The sequence below is a fragment of the Mytilus galloprovincialis genome, chromosome 3 (assembly GCF_965363235.1).
Source record: "Mytilus galloprovincialis chromosome 3, xbMytGall1.hap1.1, whole genome shotgun sequence".
In the NCBI taxonomy this organism is placed as follows: domain Eukaryota; kingdom Metazoa; phylum Mollusca; class Bivalvia; order Mytilida; family Mytilidae; genus Mytilus; species Mytilus galloprovincialis.
The window spans coordinates 35,761,687-35,783,273 of NC_134840.1; the positions used below are offsets into that span (position 1 = coordinate 35,761,687).

General features: G+C 31.4%; 1 protein-coding gene across 7 annotated transcripts in view; it reads right to left on the reverse strand.

The window, feature by feature from the left end:
• The window catches only part of LOC143067809 (uncharacterized), a 46,673-nt gene that overhangs the window by 24,541 nt on the left and 545 nt on the right, over window positions 1–21,587 (reverse strand). For all 7 annotated transcript variants that reach the window (XM_076241369.1, XM_076241367.1, XM_076241366.1 and 4 more), the window contains exons 2-15: window positions 16,235–16,320; window positions 15,505–15,745; window positions 14,085–14,213; window positions 12,123–12,229; window positions 11,372–11,464; window positions 10,409–10,459; window positions 9,770–9,897; window positions 9,134–9,231; window positions 8,069–8,184; window positions 7,579–7,685; window positions 7,057–7,140; window positions 6,526–6,615; window positions 2,155–2,290; window positions 1,579–1,661 (exon numbers count right to left, since the gene is read on the reverse strand). In XM_076241369.1, coding sequence (XP_076097484.1) covers window positions 1,579–1,661; window positions 2,155–2,290; window positions 6,526–6,615; window positions 7,057–7,140; window positions 7,579–7,685; window positions 8,069–8,184; window positions 9,134–9,231; window positions 9,770–9,897; window positions 10,409–10,459; window positions 11,372–11,464; window positions 12,123–12,229; window positions 14,085–14,213; window positions 15,505–15,745; window positions 16,235–16,320 — 1,549 coding nt within the window. The remainder of the gene's footprint in view (window positions 1–1,578; window positions 1,662–2,154; window positions 2,291–6,525; window positions 6,616–7,056; window positions 7,141–7,578; window positions 7,686–8,068; window positions 8,185–9,133; window positions 9,232–9,769; window positions 9,898–10,408; window positions 10,460–11,371; window positions 11,465–12,122; window positions 12,230–14,084; window positions 14,214–15,504; window positions 15,746–16,234; window positions 16,321–21,587) is intronic.

The window sequence follows — 21,587 nt, forward strand, 5'->3', positions numbered from 1 at the left end:
TAAAGATCTTTTAGTGATCATATTTTTATTACATACACATAATGTAACAAGACAAGGGGATCTGCAGACAAAAAATGTTTTTATCTTTTCATTTTTTTTTATCAACAAACCTGCAGACCTATCAAATGAGAGACAATAGTAAAGAATTTTCAATTGTGTTTTCTTTTTACTATTTGTGTGAGATATTTAGTAAGTGAATCGTGCATTAAAGGGGAATAACCATGCAAATTGATGCAATAAGTTAAGAACTAACCAATGCACAAACAAATAGTTATGTATAACAAAAGTTAGAACCTGGAGGTATCATACTGACAAGACATAAACATTGGACTAGTTCTCCATGACATGTACTTAGGAATTAAAACTTGGAAAAGGAGAGGTATAAGCTGGATGTACGTAATGCATACTTATTTTTTTTTATAATAAATTGTAAATATTTGCAGACTAATGCTTAATTTTTTTTATATATTTCTATCCAAAAAAGAGTCCAAAGGGTGTAGCTATTTTATATCAAATCATAATCTTACAGTCAGTTTCATATTTTAAGAAAAGAAATTAATTTTTGGAAAAGGACAAAAACAATTGATTACTGATTTGTTGTATAAAACCTCCAAGGCTAGAACAAAACAAAACAATTCATAATGTTATTTAAAAACATCAGCAGTATGCAAAAAAAACCTGCTTTTTTAGCAGATTATCTTAACTACATTAACTGAACATTAATTGCTATAAATATGTCTGTTCCTTGGTTAAAATGAATTTCATCATTTTGAGTTAAAATTCTTTCTGTATAAGTTCAAAATCAACAGTGAAAATAGTATTCAGAAACTACAGAAAAAGAATACAGAATCTTAGACAAAGTGAATTTCTTTCAGGTTTTATATATGCTTTAAATTTCGTAAACAAGATGCAATCAACAAATTACGTCTAATATTATGGATGCTATTTGAAATACTTTGAGAACAATGTAAAAATATCTTAATAACAACATTTCCTTTAAAGAAAAAAGTCAACTTAATATTTAAGATAATGAAAAGCCATGTTAGTGCTGACTTGACAATACTGGTTGTTATCATTTTTTGTTTAAATAAATAAAAAGACTGTAATCTGGTTTTTAAAGTCCCTTAAATGAATTGTTGGTAATAATTCCATTTGAATAAATTATATTATAGCAAACAAAGCAGTATAATTTTCAGCTGTACCTGAACATTTTTAAAATAGTAAAGCCATACAGTTGGTGCTTCTGTAATATATCTGTGAAACAATTCTGTGTGACTTAAATTTTGATTGATTGATTGATTGTGATTGATTGATGATTGATTGATTGATAGAATAATGATGGCTTAATGTTGTATAACCACAAATTTTATGAGAATGTTAGCCATCAATATTTTTTGAAAGCTTACTTTGAACACATTAGCAAGTGACTCTGTGAGTTCAGAAACCTAAAATTAAACTAAACAGTTTGTAAATAGAAAGTTAAGATAATTTAGGAATATACAAAGCTTACTACCAGTACTATAAAGGCAACACTTAAATATTTCACAAAGTATCTAGCTTATATTCCATTCTACTCACAGCAGACGAAGGGGATACAAGATCTTCATTATACAAGTAATCTCTTTTGCCACTGTCACTCAAGCTTGCTACCCTGTATCTCTCTGTAAAATAATTATACAGATGAGGAATATAAATCTTCTAGGTACAACACTTTGATATGGAGGAATAAATAAATGACTGCCATATTTTAAAACTATTTGGCTTAAATTCTTGTTTAAATTATAACTACATAATATCATAAATATTTGTTAAATTGACCTCCAAAAAAGGAATAAAGATTTCTTTGAATTTGGAACATTAAGTAATTGTTTGCTTCTGAAACTACCCTGACTTATTATAGTATGATTTAGACATGCATTCATGACTAAGGGGACTAGCTAGTTTCATATGCATTTCCATGCTTACCAATGAAGACCTTAAGCCATGCATGCATAGCTAACCCTACTTACTTTGGTTGGTTTATAGACCAGAATCTTCCATAAGTTTTCATTTTTCAAAATTATTTCAGTTTTTACTAATTACCTGCTTTAATAAACGAATTATGAGAAGTATTTATTTGTTTTGTTGAAGGATACCAATGAAAAGGTTGCATACCTGATTTCTCCACTGAAGTAACAGGTCTGAACACTAAAGAGACAACAATCTTTCCATAAGCTGCATCTGTTACATAACCTTCTGATGATTTGTTGTATCCCAAGGTCAACTGTTTCCTTATCACTGCAGGTTCTTCCTATAGGCAAATAATTGAATAAGACTGTTAGGCCTTAACACTAACATGACTAAAGGTTCTGCCGATAGGTAAATAATTGAATAAGAATGTTAGACCTTATAACTACAGGTTCTGTCGATAGGTAAATAATTCAATAAGAATGTAAGGCCTTTTCACTACAGGTTCTTCCTATAGGTAAATAATTGAATAAGAATGTTAGACCTTAACACTGCAGGTTCTGCCGATAGGTAAATAATTGAATAAGAATGTTAGTCCTTAACACTACAGGTTCTGCCGATAGGTAAATAATTGAATAAGAATGTTAGACCTTAACACTGCAGGTTCTGCCGATAGGTAAATAATTGAATAAGAATGTTAGTCCTTAACACTACAGGTTCTGCCGATAGGTAAATAATTGAATAAGAATGTTAGGCGTTAACACTGCAGGTTCTGCCCATAGGTAAATAATTGAATAAGAATGTTAGGCGTTAACACTAAAGGTTCTTCCTATAGGTAAATAATTGAATAAGAATGTTAGTCCTTAACACTACAGGTTCTGCCGATAGGTAAATAATTGAATAAGAATGTTAGGCCTTAACACTTCAGGTTCTGCCGATAGGTAAATAATTGAATAAGAATGTTAGTCCTTATCACTACAGGTTCTGCCCATAGGTAAATAATTGAATAAGAATGTTAGGCCTTATCACTGCAGGTTCTGCCCATAGGTAAATAATTGAATAAGAATGTTAGGCGTTAACACTAAAGGTTCTTCCTATAGGTAAATAATTGAATAAGAATGTTAGTCCTTAACACTACAGGTTCTGCCGATAGGTAAATAATTGAATAAGAATGTTAGGCCTTAACACTACAGGTTCTTCCTATAGGTCAATAATTGAATAAGAATGTTAGGCCTTAACACTACAGGTTCTGTCGATAGGTAAATAATTCAATAAGAATGTAAGGCCTTTTCACTACAGGTTCTTCCTATAGGTAAATAATTGAATAAGAATGTTAGACCTTAACACTGCAGGTTCTGCCGATAGGTAAATAATTGAATAAGAATGTTAGTCCTTAACACTACAGGTTCTGCCGATAGGTAAATAATTGAATAAGAATGTTAGACCTTAACACTGCAGGTTCTGCCGATAGGTAAATAATTGAATAAGAATGTTAGTCCTTATCACTACAGGTTCTGCCCATAGGTAAATAATTGAATAAGAATGTTAGACCTTAACACTGCAGGTTCTGCCGATAGGTAAATAATTGAATAAGAATGTTAGTCCTTAACACTACAGGTTCTGCCGATAGGTAAATAATTGAATAAGAATGTTAGTCCTTAACACTACAGGTTCTGCCGATAGGTAAATAATTGAATAAGACTGTTAGGCCTTAACACTGCAGGTTCTCTCGATAGGTAAATAATTGAATAAGAATGTTAGACCTTAACACTGCAGGTTCTGCCGATAGGTAAATAATTGAATAAGAATGTTAGTCCTTAACACTACAGGTTCTGCCGATAGGTAAATAATTGAATAAGAATGTTAGTCCTTAACACTACAGGTTCTGCCGATAGGTAAATAATTGAATAAGACTGTTAGGCCTTAACACTGCAGGTTCTCTCGATAGGTAAATAATTGAATAAGAATGTTAGTCCTTAACACTACAGGTTCTGCCGATAGGTAAATAATTGAATAAGACTGTTAGGCCTTAACACTGCAGGTTCTCTCGATAGGTAAATAATTGAATAAGAATGTTAGGCCTTAACACTACAGGTTCTGTCGATAGGTAAATAATTGAATAAGAATGTTAGACCTTATCTCTGCAGGTTCTGCCAATAGGTAAATAATTGAATAAGAATGTTAGGCCTTAACACTACAGGTTCTGTCGATAGGTAAATAATTCAATAAGAATGTAAGGCCTTTTCACTACAGGTTCTTCCTATAGGTAAATAATTGAATAAGAATGTTAGACCTTAACACTGCAGGTTCTGCCGATAGGTAAATAATTGAATAAGAATGTTAGTCCTTAACACTACAGGTTCTGCCGATAGGTAAATAATTGAATAAGAATGTTAGACCTTAACACTGCAGGTTCTGCCGATAGGTAAATAATTGAATAAGAATGTTAGTCCTTATCACTGCAGGTTCTGCCGATAGGTAAATAATTGAATAAGAATGTTAGACCTTAACACTGCAGGTTCTGCCGATAGGTAAATAATTGAATAAGAATGTTAGTCCTTAACACTACAGGTTCTGCCGATAGGTAAATAATTGAATAAGAATGTTAGTCCTTAACACTACAGGTTCTGCCGATAGGTAAATAATTGAATAAGACTGTTAGGCCTTAACACTGCAGGTTCTCTCGATAGGTAAATAATTGAATAAGAATGTTAGACCTTAACACTGCAGGTTCTGCCGATAGGTAAATAATTGAATAAGAATGTTAGTCCTTAACACTACAGGTTCTGCCGATAGGTAAATAATTGAATAAGAATGTTAGTCCTTAACACTACAGGTTCTGCCGATAGGTAAATAATTGAATAAGACTGTTAGGCCTTAACACTGCAGGTTCTCTCGATAGGTAAATAATTGAATAAGAATGTTAGTCCTTAACACTACAGGTTCTGCCGATAGGTAAATAATTGAATAAGACTGTTAGGCCTTAACACTGCAGGTTCTCTCGATAGGTAAATAATTGAATAAGAATGTTAGGCCTTAACACTACAGGTTCTGTCGATAGGTAAATAATTGAATAAGAATGTTAGACCTTATCTCTGCAGGTTCTGCCAATAGGTAAATAATTGAATAAGAATGTTAGGCCTTAACACTACAGGTTCTGTCGATAGGTAAATAATTGAATAAGAATGTTAGACCTTATCTCTGCAGGTTCTGCCAATAGGTAAATAATTGAATAAGACTGTTAGGCCTTAACACTACAGGTTCTGTCGATAGGTAAATAATTGAATAAGAATGTTAGACCTTATCTCTGCAGGTTCTGCCAATAGGTAAATAATTGAATAAGAATGTTAGGCCTTAACACTACAGGTTCTGTCGATAGGTAAATAATTGAATAAGAATGTTAGTCCTTATCACTGCAGGTTCTGCCGATAGGTAAATAATTGAATAAGAATGTTAGGCCTTAACACTACAGGTTCTGTCGATAGGTAAATAATTGAATAAGACTGTTAGGCCTTAACACTACAGGTTCTGCCGATAGGTAAATAATTGAATAAGACTGTTAGACCTTATCACTGCAGGTTCTTCCTATAGGTCAATAATTGAATAAGAATGTTAGGCCTTAACACTACAGGTTCTGTCGATAGGTAAATAATTGAATAAGAATGTTAGACCTTATCTCTGCAGGTTCTGCCAATAGGTAAATAATTGAATAAGACTGTTAGGCCTTAACACTACAGGTTCTGTCGATAGGTAAATAATTGAATAAGAATGTTAGACCTTATCTCTGCAGGTTCTGCCAATAGGTAAATAATTGAATAAGAATGTTAGGCCTTAACACTACAGGTTCTGTCGATAGGTAAATAATTGAATAAGAATGTTAGTCCTTATCACTGCAGGTTCTGCCGATAGGTAAATAATTGAATAAGAATGTTAGGCCTTAACACTACAGGTTCTGTCGATAGGTAAATAATTGAATAAGACTGTTAGGCCTTAACACTACAGGTTCTGCCGATAGGTAAATAATTGAATAAGACTGTTAGACCTTATCACTGCAGGTTCTTCCTATAGGTCAATAATTGAATAAGAATGTTAGTCCTTATCACTACAGGTTCTGCCGATAGGTAAATAATTGAATAAGAATGTTAGGCCTTATCACTACAGGTTCTGCCGATAGGTAAATAATTAAATAAGAATGTTAGGCCTTAACACTACAGGTTCTTCCTATAGGTCAATAATTGAATAAGAATGTTAGGCCTTAACACTACAGGTTCTTCCTATAGGTCAATAATTGAACAAGAATGTTAGGCCTTAACACTACAGGTTCTGCCGATAGGTAAATAATTGAACAAGAATGTTAATCCTTATCACTACAGGTTCTGCCTATACAGGTCAAAAATGTTCTGTATGAGAAACAAAACATGTATGCATATAGATATAGATCATTTTAGGTTGTACAAACAGTTATAAAACAAGACTGTACAAATCTTCACTCAGTGCATTTCTTGTGGTGTAGAAAACTAATTGTAAACTCAAATAAACACATGATGTCCTTCTGAATATTTAATAAATATTAATTACCTCTGATACTGTACAGAAAGCTGATCCTAAGAAATCATCTTCTATAATATTGGTTCCATCCCAATCAAAAACATAAAATGACAACGCAACCTGAAATAAACCATTATACAAATTTACTCTTCTAACTATTATTTTAGAAATTTTTCTTATTTTTAATAGAAACTTTGGCACCCATTCTGATAGGCAAGGGTGTCCTTTTTGATTTAGCTACTATTTAAGGCACTTTTAGGTTAAAATTCTAAATATATTTAAATTTTTTGCTATGAGCTACCAATGACCATAAAAACAACATGAATGCAGTATCTGATTGTTTTTTACTCTTACTATAAAGAATAAGTCCCATAAAAATTAAAATCTTTTTCAACTATTAAAGAAAATTCTAACTTTTATTTGTAAAGAAATACATTTTGTAGATAGATAAAAAGACTTCACTGTCATTTTTTCTAAAGTATTTCTAAAGGAACCAGTCAAATATAGATTAAATAAATTGAAAGTAAAAATTGTAATAAAGGTAAACAAGGTTGTACTTACATTTGTAAAATCTTTGACAAAAAATTCCACACTCGAATCCCATCTTGGAGTTAATGTATTCTTTACAAAAGGCGTGGTTAACAACTACAACAAAACATTATTAAAATTGATTTAGAGAATTGAAAAAATCATTTTGTAAAGAAAAGTCTTGGAAAAACGCAAGATAAAATGTATTTCATTGATAAATAGACATACAAGGCAGAGAAATTGAAATGTTTTCATGATTTTGTTGAGATTTTCTTATAAAACTTTGACATTAACACCCCTAAATAGAACAAAAGTAGTGATTTAGGGGAAAGTTATAAAAGTTTCAAAAGAATTAAACCATACTTTTTATGGGGAAAATTTCATTGGATACATATACATAGCAGTTTGACAATCACTGATTTTGGTCATCAAAAGCTTAATATTTCCTAAACAATACAATGTGATTAAAACATGAAGCTGAATTTTACAGAGTTATCTCCCTGTAACGTTATGTACCTCCTTAAATAGACATATAAATATTTGGCTAGAACTTACTCTTCTTCTGTCACAGAATGCCACACAGTAAGGATCTGAGGTCCCATTTCTGTCTGAAGCTATCAAGTTACTGGCTCCATGGATACATATATACATTACACCTGATTCTGAAAATTCAAATTACAACATTATTATTATTAAGGCATGCTGATTCAGTATATATTCAAATTATATTATTTTTTATATCTGTGTTATGGCTTGTATGCAAAATTTGTAAGAACAACATATCAAGTATCTGAGAGTATATAATTTTTCTTCAATCTACAAATAAATTAACCAACAGTTAATTTTATAAACAATGTTTTCGAACAATGCACCTGTTTTATTTCATTCCATTGGTCAATTCAGTTTTAAATGTATAATGCATTTTCATACAGAAGCAAACGATTACATTTAAAACTCATTACTTTTTTTTCTTAATTTTCTTGATTCGTGAATTAAAACGTTCTCTAATTTGTTGTTCTTAATAAGTAATATTAGAGAAACTTACTGTTATCAGATGTTTGTACATCTGGTTGTTTTTCTAGATCTACCTGAGGAAGTGGTGTATACTGCAACTTTAGTTCATATGTACTACCATCAGAATTCTCTACAGTTGTATTTATACTGAAATCATAACAATCAAGTATTTGAGTGTATCAATTTATATTTACTACAATTTAAGGTCACATCAACTGATGAGATAACTAAGTCATTTAGTTGTCAAAATTGTTTTTCTTCTTGAAAATTAAGACCATTACCAGTCTTATGCATTTAATTAATGTCAGCTATTCAGACTTTATTTCACGTAAATGTAAGTCCTTTATTTCTGACTGACCTTTACATTGATATTTTTTTATCCACCTTCAAAATGTGTCGGGGATAAAAATGTTTGTGCACACCTTTAAACCTTCCCCTAACCTGGGACAATGGTGTAAAGACAAAAAGTACAAAGCTTTATACAAAGACTTCAATCAGTTGCTGCAGTTGTCAGATACATCATGAATATGTCAAACCTTTAGCTATATCAATCACAGATGAATCAATAAATCATAAGAAATGCCTGCTATATTAATTACAGGGAGAAAGTTACCCCAGGGATGCTCACTAGCTGTAATATAGATCCAATAATAATTAATCAAAGTAAAATACAAATATACCATCTTCTCTATTCAGTGGACATTTCTGATTTAATTATCAACTTTAGGCAGCTAGCAAATCAGTATTAGTTAGCAACTATTACATATTGACTTACTTTTGTTGGAGATGAAATGGCAAGGAAGACAACTCTATTTGTCATTTGTTTTATCTGTCACATATTTGTTTTCGGTTCAATTTACATTGATTAGGCCATTAGTTTTCTCGTTTGAATTGTTTTACATTTTCATTTCGGTACCTTTTATAGCTGACTATGAGGTACGGGATTTGCTCATTGTTGAAGGCCGTAGGGTTACCTATGGTTGTTAATTGCTGTGTTATTTTGGTCTCTTGTGGAGATTTGTCCCATTGGCAATCATACCACATCTTCTTTTTTTATATCTATTACATGTTGTTGCAGTGTGACATATTTACTTACTTTTGTTGCAGATTAAATGGAAAGGAAGACAACTCTATAACATGTTCTTGTAATGTGACATTACTCAACAGTCTGTGACATTTACTTTTTAATGTTATCTGAAATATAAAATTGTCATTTTCAAAATAAGTAAACTAAATTTTTCATTTCTAGGTATCCCCTTAATGAAAAATTCTTTACTCTCAGCCATAGTATAGATGTATTGAATGTTGTCAGATCAGTATAACCTTAAATATATTTGACATTTCATTTCTATTGATATCCCTAGGTATTGATATAAAAATAAGGAAATGCGGTATTCTTGACAATGAGAAAACAATCCACATAAGTTCAAATTAAGTGGATGTAAGCAATTATAGACAACTAAACTGCCTTCAATAATGAGAAAATCCATACTGTAGGGTCTTAGATGTCAATATTTGGTGCTTGTCTTAAGAAACCTAAATACTCAATGGATGAAACAGTTTGAAGAAAAACATTATATATATGCTTAAATCTTCTTCAAATACCGGTCAACTAAAAGCAAACAAACAACACAGAGAAATGAAAACTTTCTAAATTTATTAAAAAACAAGAAAAAGAAAAATAGTCATGTTAACTTTATCTTGGCCAAAAATTATTGTAGTTTTACTTTACCTTTTCTTTTTTGAGATTATAAACAAAGAATGAACAGATATCATCCCATTCATTGATTGCCAACTCATCATGTGTCGTACGTTTCTGTTCTCCCAGTCGTAATGTGGAGTAACGCACATCTTCTGTATCTACATTGAAAAACAAATACATATTATTTAGTTTTGGTTCCTTTTTTCATTTACAGCTAATGCCTAAATATATATAAAATTTGTAAGGGTTCCACGGAACCCAGTGACTCGCCTACTTTTGCCTATAGAATTGCAGCCTCAACAAAAATAAGGAAAACAATTAGCTTTTACATCAAAAGTAGAATGCTCGACAAAAATAGCCTCAATCTATTCTTCATTTTTTACATAAGACAAAGAGTGTACACTTGAAGGTAGATTGAATATTTGTACAGATCAGTTAAACCTAAATATACTATGGTAATAATTCAAGGCTGGATTTGTAATTTGAAATAAATGTCAAAAATCCAAAGTTTACTTAAATCTATCAATTGTGATAGATCTTGTCAAGACACATGAAAATTGTTAAGAGACACAACTTTTATGATTTATTCAATTAGTCATTAACTTCATATCAATACATTTTCACTATGAATTGGTATTTTTATATAATGTTATGAAAATACTAAAATACCTCCATTCTTAATTGGTTTTCCTAGAATATGAATCGTCAGAACTCCTTGCGCTGTAGGAAAAAATAAAGAATCTAAATTTTTCGTCATAGCAAATTAATCTCATTAACATTATGTACAGAAAAATTAAATAATGTGTTAATAAGTTTAATTTAAATCAATTTTTTTTGAAGTGTCAATATCATAAATAGCTCTAAGTAAAATTGAAATAGAATTGTCCATATGTAAAAAAAAAACTTGGTTAACAGAAAAATAGTGATCTTGAAATGACACAAATATGTCCTTTAATTATAGATGTTCTTTGGATGCTGTCTAGTTGATGTTTACCCAGCATTCATTATAGATAGTCTTTGGTTGCTGTCTAGTTGACATTTACCCAGCATCAGGCCTGAGAACACAGTTATTTGCTAGTGAAATTCTTTTTGACCATTTTTAACTGGACCAAATCACCATTTAACATAAATATTCAGCACCCAAATTTTTAAACATAAAATTTCATCCCCCTACTTAATATTTCATGTATTAAATATCAAGAAATAAATTGGGAAAGTGTATAAAAAATGCAAGTTATACAATGTTCACACTAGGGACTATATTCGTAGACAATGAAAACCAAAGGACAATAAATGTGTCCTTGAACCATCACCTTTTATTCACACAGATAATTCTCATATTACCAATAATTCAAATTGCATCATACTATTGCTCTATTTTGTCAAGACAAAAACATTGCAGAAACAAACTTTGTCAGATCAACTTGTCTTATTTGTTCTTGTTGCTCTCCATAATCAGCACTCCAGTCTGGCAATTTAAATTTTGGAGTAAAATGATGTAGATAATACATACCCCAACTAATAGACATATTATGGGGTAAAAGACTGTTGCTAAAATTTATATGTTTTCATAATAATGGTCTACCAATATGCTTATTTTTGTTCATTTTGAACCACACAATGACAATGTACCTAATTTCTGTGCTTTGTTTTCCCCTGGTTTCTTTAACTGTACAGCACCAACTCTAGATATAGGGATGTTTATCTGTCCAGGGTCTACCATGGCTGAAACCACAAATTCAATGTTATTTACTTGTTTGTCATTGTAAAAATAATTGTCATAACAAATTGTTAACTATTTATTAAACAAAAGGAGAAGTACTGAAGGCTTTTTCCAGCATATATTGGGGATTCATTTATTTTCGTGGGTATCAATTTTCGTGGATTGCTGAAAAATTGTATATTCGTGGATATTTGATTTCGTGGTTTTGTCACTCCCTGAATACAAAGCCTGTTGAAAAGAAATAAGATGTATTTTATTTCCAATTAATGGCCCACAAGGGGCATATAGAGAATACAAGTATAAGGAAAAAGAACATTGATTGGCATAGAATTTACATACACAACCACAATACAATTAGACTGTAAATAATAAAACCCTTGGTTTATAATATATAATATATTTATATGAGAAATTATGATATTCGGCGAATATTTGAATTCGTGGTTCACCTGTACCCACGAAAATTTGTATCCAATGAATAATAATGAGTCCACAGTACCAGTACTATAAATTATGTTAATCTTGTATTTTTTTACAAGTAATAATAGAACCTTTCTTTTTTATTTCCTATTTATTTAAATGGTAGCTGCAGACACTTGTACAATACTTAATGTATATCCTGAATGTCATATACTATTACATGTAGCAGTAAGTGTTTACCTTTAGCCAATCCATCCATCACCTGATCGTATATCCAATTCTTTAACAATGGTAACTCTGTAAGGTTCACTGCTTTAAGAACATTTAGATTGAACTGTACCTCGGGTCTATAAAGATAAATGACAAAATGAATATACAACTGGATAACATATTCATATTTCTAGTCTCCATAAAAAATCTTTAATCAAAATTTATTCATAAAATAAAACTGAAAAGCCTTTCCCCCTTTTATTCACCATCAAAACTCCAGAACAACAAACCTAAAAATATGTAAAAGGGTTCTATGGAACCCTATGTCTCCTTTGCAATTCTGCTTACAGTGAAAACCAGATGCTCCGCAGGGCACAGCTTTATACGACCACAGATGTTGAACCCTGAACAGTTGGGGCAAGTATGGACACAACATTCAAGCTTGATACAGCTCTGAATTTGGATTGTGATTAAATAGTTGACACAGCAAAGGTTGCTGACACAGAATGAATGTGGTCTAATGAACTTAAAATTTTTTTTTTTGGCTTTTGAGCGAAAAACTATGCTGTTGAATATAAATCCCCTCAAAAAAAAAAATATTTGAAGAAAAATTCTTTTGAATTTCTGAAATCTGAAATGAGAAAAATAATTGTACCCCTCTACCCTCCCTATTTTTTGTCAACTCCCCCAATCCCTTATTCAAAAAATAATCTCAATTCAAGATGGCAACAATAACTACTGATTTAAATACATCATAACATATTAAAATATAATGGTTATGGTCATGGTTAAAATTAATAACTCTAAAATTAATAAAAAAACAGTAACTTCTAAAAATAAATTTACAGCAACACATCTCAAGACAGCTGTCACTTCCTTTAACATATATTCCAAGTAGTGTAAGGGAGGTAATCAAGTAATCAAACATATATAACAGAATTCTATATATTTTAATTGGAATTGGATTACCTCCCTTACACTGCTTTTAAATTGTCTAAATTGTCCTTTAACCAGAAAAAACACTTGTTTCCCCCCTTTTTTGCCCCTAATTGCTTAATGATTTGATCCATTACCCCTTATAACCATCCCTTTGTAGTATGGAAACTTGTGGTATAATGTCAGAGAGATTTATACACTTAAACACAAGTTATTGACTGAAAACTACAAAAATGCTTATTTGGACCCCTTTTATGGCCCCTCACTTATTAAAACCCCCATGGAGCAAGAACCCCAAAACTCAATTCAAGCCTTTACTTTGTAGTATGAAATCTTGTAGCATAATTTCAGAGAGATCCATACACTTAAACACAAGTTATTGTCTGTAAACTAGAAAAATATTTCTTTTTGGCCCTTTGTTGGCCCCTTATTCCTAAATGTTCAGGGATATTAACCCCAATCTGATACCAAGCCTTCCCTTCACTATATGGAACCTTGTGGTAAAATGTCAGAGAGTTCCATACAGTTAAACATAAGTTATGGTCCCAAAACTTCAAATATGCTTGTTTTTGGCCCCTTTTTGGCCCTTAATTCCTAGACTGTTTGCTTCATAACCCTTAAAATAAATCCAATCTTTCTACTTAATGGTATGAACATTGTGGTACAATTTCAGAGAAATTGAAATACTTATACACATTTTATTGTCCTGAAACTAGAGAAATGGGGGGGGGGGGGGAAACTCACATGTGGTTGGTGCATTTGATTTTATTCTCTATTGACTAGGATTGACACCTTTCCTGCTCACAGTTGGCGTCCTCTTGATCTGGTTAACTCCACCAATAAAAACTTGCCATCATGAAATAGCTTATAGCGCTGTAAGTGGCATTAAACACCAAATTAACTATCAATCAATCAATTTGTCATTTTTTTTTTATTTCTAAATGAATTTTTCCTACAATTGCTATTTCTTGAATGTGATGAAACCTTGTGTCCAAATTTCAAAACATTCCATGAAGGATAACAAAGTTATTGATGTCTGAAAATGTTTATACTTACTTGTCAATGAATGACAAACTAGCTTTTAATACGTGAGGGAATGGAATGTCTTTAGACATGTGTAAAACAACCTGTAGAATTCCAGACATTCTCAGCTGTTCTACTGCTATCTTAAATCCTAAACTGGCCCTGTAAACAAATATATATCTAAATAATGTAACTTGTTCATGTGTGAATTTTATAAGCAAACTACAAACAAAATTACCAGGATTTTCACTCAGTCCAGTCAGAGTCCTGGATGCATGAAGATGAGTCTCATCTATTCATTTTTCAAAACTGGTTATAATTATTCCAAAGATTCAATGTAGTATCAATTGATCACATATGTCACCATTGTATAACTTATTTATAAAATAATCTAAATTTAATGTAATTTCCTCGCTCTAAAAATGAATGAACTAACTCAGTAGCAGTTCTTATCTATCTGACCATTTCTATAAATTGTATTTCATGAAATTGTTCAAACTTCTAAAAAAAACTGTCTTAAAACCAAGAAACTAACAGTTATCAGAATTGGATAATTAATAAAACTGGAGTATAATATTCAATAATTACATTAGATTACTGTTTCATTATTATACGTTAATCTGATTGGCTAACTACCATCTCACGTTAGTCCATTGCCAATTACCGATTTGATTCTATTATTACACACTTTTTAAACAAATTACTTCCCTTTGTCAATCGTAGACTGGTTCCATACTGGACAAAATTGGCTTGCATAGCTGACTTAGTATGCGGTATGGGCTTTGCTCATTGTTGAAGGCCGTACGGTGACCTATAGTTGTTAATATCTGTGTCATTTTGGTCTTTTGTGGATAGTTGTCTCATTGGCAATCATACCAGATCTTCTTTTTTATATTGCATCATGAATTGAAAGTGATGTATCGGCGGTTTAACTAATTTTTCATGAAAAATAATTTCTGATGTCAAAAGTATTTAGCAATTTAGCAACAAATTAATGTAATTAAAAGATTTGAAAACCTTATAGATTACTCACATTACGCACAGGTAAATGTGCTCTTTCTGCTAGCTCTCCATTGTAAATAAAAAATTATTGTCACTTATAAAGGGAGACAACAAAAATAAAGGTCTCTAATGATAGGGTCAATTACGGGAATTGGCAAATAGCCTATTCCATTACACAATAAAATTTGTCATTCATGATGACACGAGGTCCCACAATAAAGTGCACAGGTGAATTAAATAAAAACTTAATAAAATCGTGTTTTCATGTTCCTTGCTAAAAAATGTAATAATAAGTATCGAATGACTCTTTTTGTATCTTCATAGCGTTATAAAAGCGTTGACCGTGCACACATATTTAGAATGTACTTCAGTCAACGCTTTTACACCCCAATGAAGTTACAAAAAGAAACATTCGATTCTTAAATATAAAAATTTAGATAAACTTTTCTACCTTCCTCTGCCCACTCTTGCAGCAAAAACCATCTGGAACTGGTCCAATAGATTCTGTGTATCAACTTCACATACAAGCTGATATGATGACACTTTGTCCAGTCCTGTGGGTGGGGTATTGATATTAACCCATGAAACTGGTTTTCTGCCTCCTGGCACTCCATCCATGTACTCGAAGGTACGAATATATTTTATGGAGGGAGTGTGGTCACCAAAAGTAAAGACTTCTAAACTAAGTTTATCTGTAAAATAAAATAAGAAAAACTCTAAACTAGAAAATATTAAAAGTAATAATAAAGTGAAATTATCTCCCTTGAATAGCATTAAAGATAAATGTATGAATGACTGTTCAACATCCAGCTGTCTGCTGATACAGATCAATCACCCAAGTCTTGAGGGTTTGTGCTGCTCAGTCTTTACTTTTCTATGTTGTGTTTTGTGAATCAGTAGTTTTGTTTTTCTGTAGGTCTTTTTCTATATTAGCCATGGAATTGTCAGTTTATTCTTGACTTTTTAGTTTAATGTCTCTTTGCTATCTTTCACCTCTCTTTTAAAAATGTCACTACACAATTCATGTTTTTTTTCTACAATATTATAAAATAACAGAGATTGCTATGTTTGTTAAAACTTGTGAACAGAAAAAATGCCACACTGTCAGATATTTAAAGTAACATATAAATCCTTGAAAATAGAAAAAAACAATACAATAATATGATCTAAATTGATGCTACCTAAATAAGAAGGTTTTATTGCATATAATCTGTCTTCAAGTCTCTTCTTGACAACTTCTTCTATTGTATCAGCATTAAACACCCACCTGAAAGTAAAATGTACATGTATATATACATGTTTATAGCAAGTATAACACTTCAAATATAAAACTCAAAGACTGCAGCGAAATAAATGTATATTTGTAAAACTAGATAGTTTAAGAACCTATAGATGTAAGGACAAATACTGGTGCAGATTAGTTTGGTATTTAGGAATGGAGAACAGTGACATTATGTATAGCGTGGTGGTCAGGCAGGGGACTATAAATATATTGATTCAAAACATGATTCAAAACATAGGAAAACACGGCATGTGAACAGTCTAGAAAAGGGGAAATATCGAATGAACCCTCAAGCAGAACACAGTAAAAAGGAAACATTGGAGGGACATGTGTCATTGGCAGATCCAGGGTGGTCAAGTTCAGGGGCAATAATGATATATTTCTCGTATGTTTGTCTTTATGTACAAAATATGTAAATAAACATGTAATAATTATGTCACTTTTACATTTTTACATCCCTTGGCAAACCTATACAGTCATTCAGATGTTTTTCGTAAATTAAATGATTAAGGCTATTAGCTAGTGATCACATGTGATTAGTATGTCAAAAAAGACAGTAAACATAACTGTATGTATATGTATCTGCTGCTATTCTTTGATTGGTTTTGTTATTTACATGTAGCTATATATCAGTCAGTAAGGCCCAAAATTCAAACTTAAATGGTGCCTGCCTACACTCAGCTGTATAGCAGCCCATCGGGAAAAAAAATATTACAAAAAGCCTTTTTGATTTTTTTTAAAGATTTTTTCATGCAATTGATAGTTTTCTTTTCTAAAACATGTAACTTATATTGTTGGCCAAAACAGATTTCCCTAATTACCTACCCAACCATACAAAGCACGGGTAGGCACCATCAGACAAGGAAATTTCTAAGGGTGGTATTAAAGAGCTCGTGTTCTTATAACATGTATAATGTTATTTGTGCTTTTATAAGTAACATAACTTTAAATTAAAAGCCAATTGTTCAGAGAACAATTGAAGGTCTTTCCACCAAAAACCATGTATTTTAATATGAAAGTATTGAAATTAGATTTAAAGTGTCATTACAATCGTCAAATGATAGCTTATTAATGTATGCCGATTCCAAAAATATATGGTTTCTATGCAATATATTTAAAAAAAGGGAGATAATTTGTTACTTCCTGTTTGAAAAATGTTACTTCCGATACTATTTGAGTATTTACTTGACACTGATTCCAAAAATATCTGGTTCTATATATTTATATATTAATAAAGTACAAAAAATAGCTACTTCCAATTTAAACAAGGTCACTTCCGGTTTATTTTTCAAGGTTAAATAGTTTGAAACCTATTGCAAAAATTCTCATGGCTTTATCATGTATACATATAAGGTAAAAGCAAAGGTGAAAATCTAGAATGTCAAATTAAGCTATGACCTTGAGATTAATTTCAAGGTCATAAACCAAGGACCCCAAATCAAAAGGCCATAGGTCTTAATTATATTTGGTTAATGAGTTATATCACCATACACATATTTTTACATACAAGAGGGGAGAAAACTCCCTTTTACATTCAACGTACCCTTGCAATCAAAATTTACATGTTACAACATGTCGCAACTAAAAATTTAGTAAAAATAATTTGTCGATATCTTATACAGTTTTTGGAAATAAGTGAAAATAAGCCAAAATCTTTAATATGACCTTGACCTTTGACCTTGACCTATTTTAATTTTTTTGGACCAAGGACCTCAAATCAAAAGATCCTACATGTAGGTCACTATCACTTATGGTTTACAAGATAGAAATGCATATCACTTATATCAAATGCATAAGGGGAAATAACTCTCATATTGAGTGTTCCTCTTGCTTCGGTCAAAATAAGACAAATCATGCATGTATGTGAGTTTACCATGATGAGTTACAGATCAAGTTTAAGTTTTGATCCGCTCCTCTAATTTTTGACGAAATTAAGGGCTTTAAAATCGGACTTTAATAAATTGTTAAAAATCAGTTATACAGATTTTTTTCTAAACGCCTTCAGATATATTGGGCTGATTTTTGGTATGTGAGTAAACCATGATCAGTTACAGATCAATTTTTAGTTTTGTTCTGCTTGGCTAAATTATGCCGAAATAGGAGGCTGTGGACTTTGATAAATTGTTGAAAATCACAGTTATACAGACTTTTTTTAATAACGCTTTCAAAATAGGACTGATTTATGGTATGTGAGTTACCCATGATAAGTTACAGATCAAGTTTAAGTTTCCTTCCGCTCTGCAATTTTTGTGCTGTAATTTCGGGCTTTGGACTATGATACATTTTTGAAAATCACAGTTATTCAGACCTTTTTTCTAAATGCTTTTAGATATTGGGCTGATTTTTAGTATGTGAGCAAACCATGACTAGTTACAGATCAAGTGTAAGTTCCGTTTCGCTATGCTAATTTTGGCCAAAATTTTGGGTTTACAACTTTGAAAATTGTTGAAAATCACAGGTGTACTGACTCTTTTTCTATATGTCTCCAGATTTTGACCCGATTCGTGATATGTGAGACTACCATCATGTTTGTGTCCACATGTGTTATTGAAATTGCACATTTTTCAACCTTTTGAGACAGGGCCATTTGTGTTGCTTTGACACATCTAGTTTATACATGTATATACAATGTACAAACATAACATAGAAAATGATTTTTTTAGAGCTCAAATACATGTAACCAATTGAAATCAAACAAAACAACACATAATCAATCATAACATATTTGAAAATAAGCAAAAACATGTTAATATAAAACATATTCATGTATGTATGTGTACAAGACAAATTAATCATCATTAATAATACAAATGTACATGTATGAGATTTGTTTTTATTTGTCTCAGTTTTTATATTCTATCAATCAAGCTTTCCTTAAGTTCACGTATTGTTCTTTTGTTCCATTCTCTATTATAATCTTTAATATTTGTTTGTGTATTGTTTTAATCTCATGTTAATTCTTGTGGGCCTTTGATTTGGAATAAAGTATATCATATGAGCTGGAGCCAGTCCATGCCAAAAGGTACAAAAAGTGTTTTTGATAACATTTACAAAACAACTGATAGAAGTTTGTTTACATATTTAGAAAGAAAAAAAGTAATAACGATACATCTATAATGTACAAAAAAAACACAGAAGTACAAATTTTGTCTGGATCATAAAAGATCATAAAAAACAAAGGAGAAATAACTGTCAAAATATGTGCAATTAGGGTATCCTCACATTAGAATTTTTCAGCTAAAATGGGAAAATTTGTAGAAATAATTCTGAATGTTTAGGCAGGTGCAAAATCATTTGTTTACAAGAACAAAGTTTTAAAGAATGTACATGTACACAAATGTTTACTGAGATGAAAACTATATGGACACTATAGAGAGAAAAGGTCAAACATTTTTATCATCTCTACATATATCTGATCAGAAAGAGAAAATGCAAAAAAGAAGTCTTCCTGGGTTTTTTAAATTGAAGTTTAAGATTAGGAGGCTCGCAGGTACATTTAATTTGTGCAAACATTTCAGCAAAATTTTAAACATTTTATTTTTCATTACAAATCTTATTCATTTTACTATTAATTGTTACTTTATGGTACAAAAATCAACCCAAAAAATCAATTTGTTATGGTCCCAGATGACTTTTAAAATGTGTATTATATAATATTGAAAAAGTTCCAAATTATCTCCATTTGGTGCAAAAATGCCATTTTTTTGGATTAAAATTGAAATGCCTTTTTTAACTCATTGGCGACCTATATTTTTTTTTTTTTTAATTAAGATGTACTTGAACTAAAGAATTGTAAATTTTAAGTGATTTCTGTAAATTGGTTCTTTTTAATTTCGATATTACAAGTACATGTACCTCTATTTCTCCTATTAGTTCAAAAGAAAAACAGTACATGTACCTGAACAAAAAAACATGCTTCTTTCAAAGGCAAATTGTGAGCTTAAATGAATGGTGACTCCATTTTTTTTTTATTTCATTTTTCTATTAAGTATAATTAACGTAGAGTTTATTTATAGAAAAAATAGCAAAATCTGATATTTAAAAAAAAAAAAATGATTTACACCTGCGGGCCCCCTTAAGTAATTCAATATTATATAAATCAGTTACACGGGAAATCAATGCCCTCATTAAATTGCATTATCAACACTGAAACAATTGTATGAAGAAACTTCACAGTGGTTTATAGATCAGAAGTCTGCTACAGCCTACCAGTCTGCATCAAAAACTTTTTCAACTACTAGTCCGAAGACCAATATTCTGACATTTTTGTTATTTGGCCAAACAAAGTTTTTCAAAAACTTACTAGTCCAAATGAAATTTTACTAGTCTGGGGCATTGGACTAGTGGTCAACTGTGCAGACTGGCCTACCAACATAATTTAAGCACACAAATTTCGCAATTATTTTGTTTTTGTACCTTTTTGCTCATATGCTTGCGCCTTATTATGATTCAAGTAATACAAACATGACTATAGATGCAGAACATATATAAATACCAATACAAACATACAAATTGATCTGGTATGCTAGCGTAAATTTAGGATTGTATACATGTTAAAAAAGGAAGCAGGACAAATCGCCCCACTGGCAAAACGCCCCACACCAAATCGCCCCACTTTTTCACCAACTCGCCCCACTTTTTAGAAAATCGCCCCAAACTGGTTTACCAACTCGCCCCACTTTTTAAAAAATCGCCTCACTTGTAAAAAGGGTTAAATCCCGTTAATGTTTCCCGTCAACTCGCCCCACTTATTGAATAAAGGTAAAATCTACCTCAATATATAATTTTCAGGTCTATCAACTAGCCCCACTTTAAATGAAAACTAGTCTACACTGTCACAGAATACCCAAAAAACGAAATTTATTGAATCATAATCATACAAGTGAAGGATTTCAATTAACAGCAATTTGATTTATAGCACTTCACTAAGGTTTTCATGGGTATTGAGGTGGGGCAGGGACATAGATTTACTACGGGATTGCATCTTTTTTCCTAAGTGGGTCGAGTATGCACTAACAAATCATCGTGGTTTTATCTCTTTGTCATGAGTGGGGCGAGTTGACAGACCTTATGTCAGCGGGATTTTAAGCCTTTTCATAAGTGGGGCATGTTATCCAACCTATTTGCAATGGGATTTTAGCCTTTTTCATAAGTGGGGCGAGTTGGTAAACAAGAGTGTGGCGATTTTTTAGAAAGTGTGGAGTTTGTGAAAAAGTGGGGCGATTAGGTGTGGGGCGATTTGCCAGTGGGGC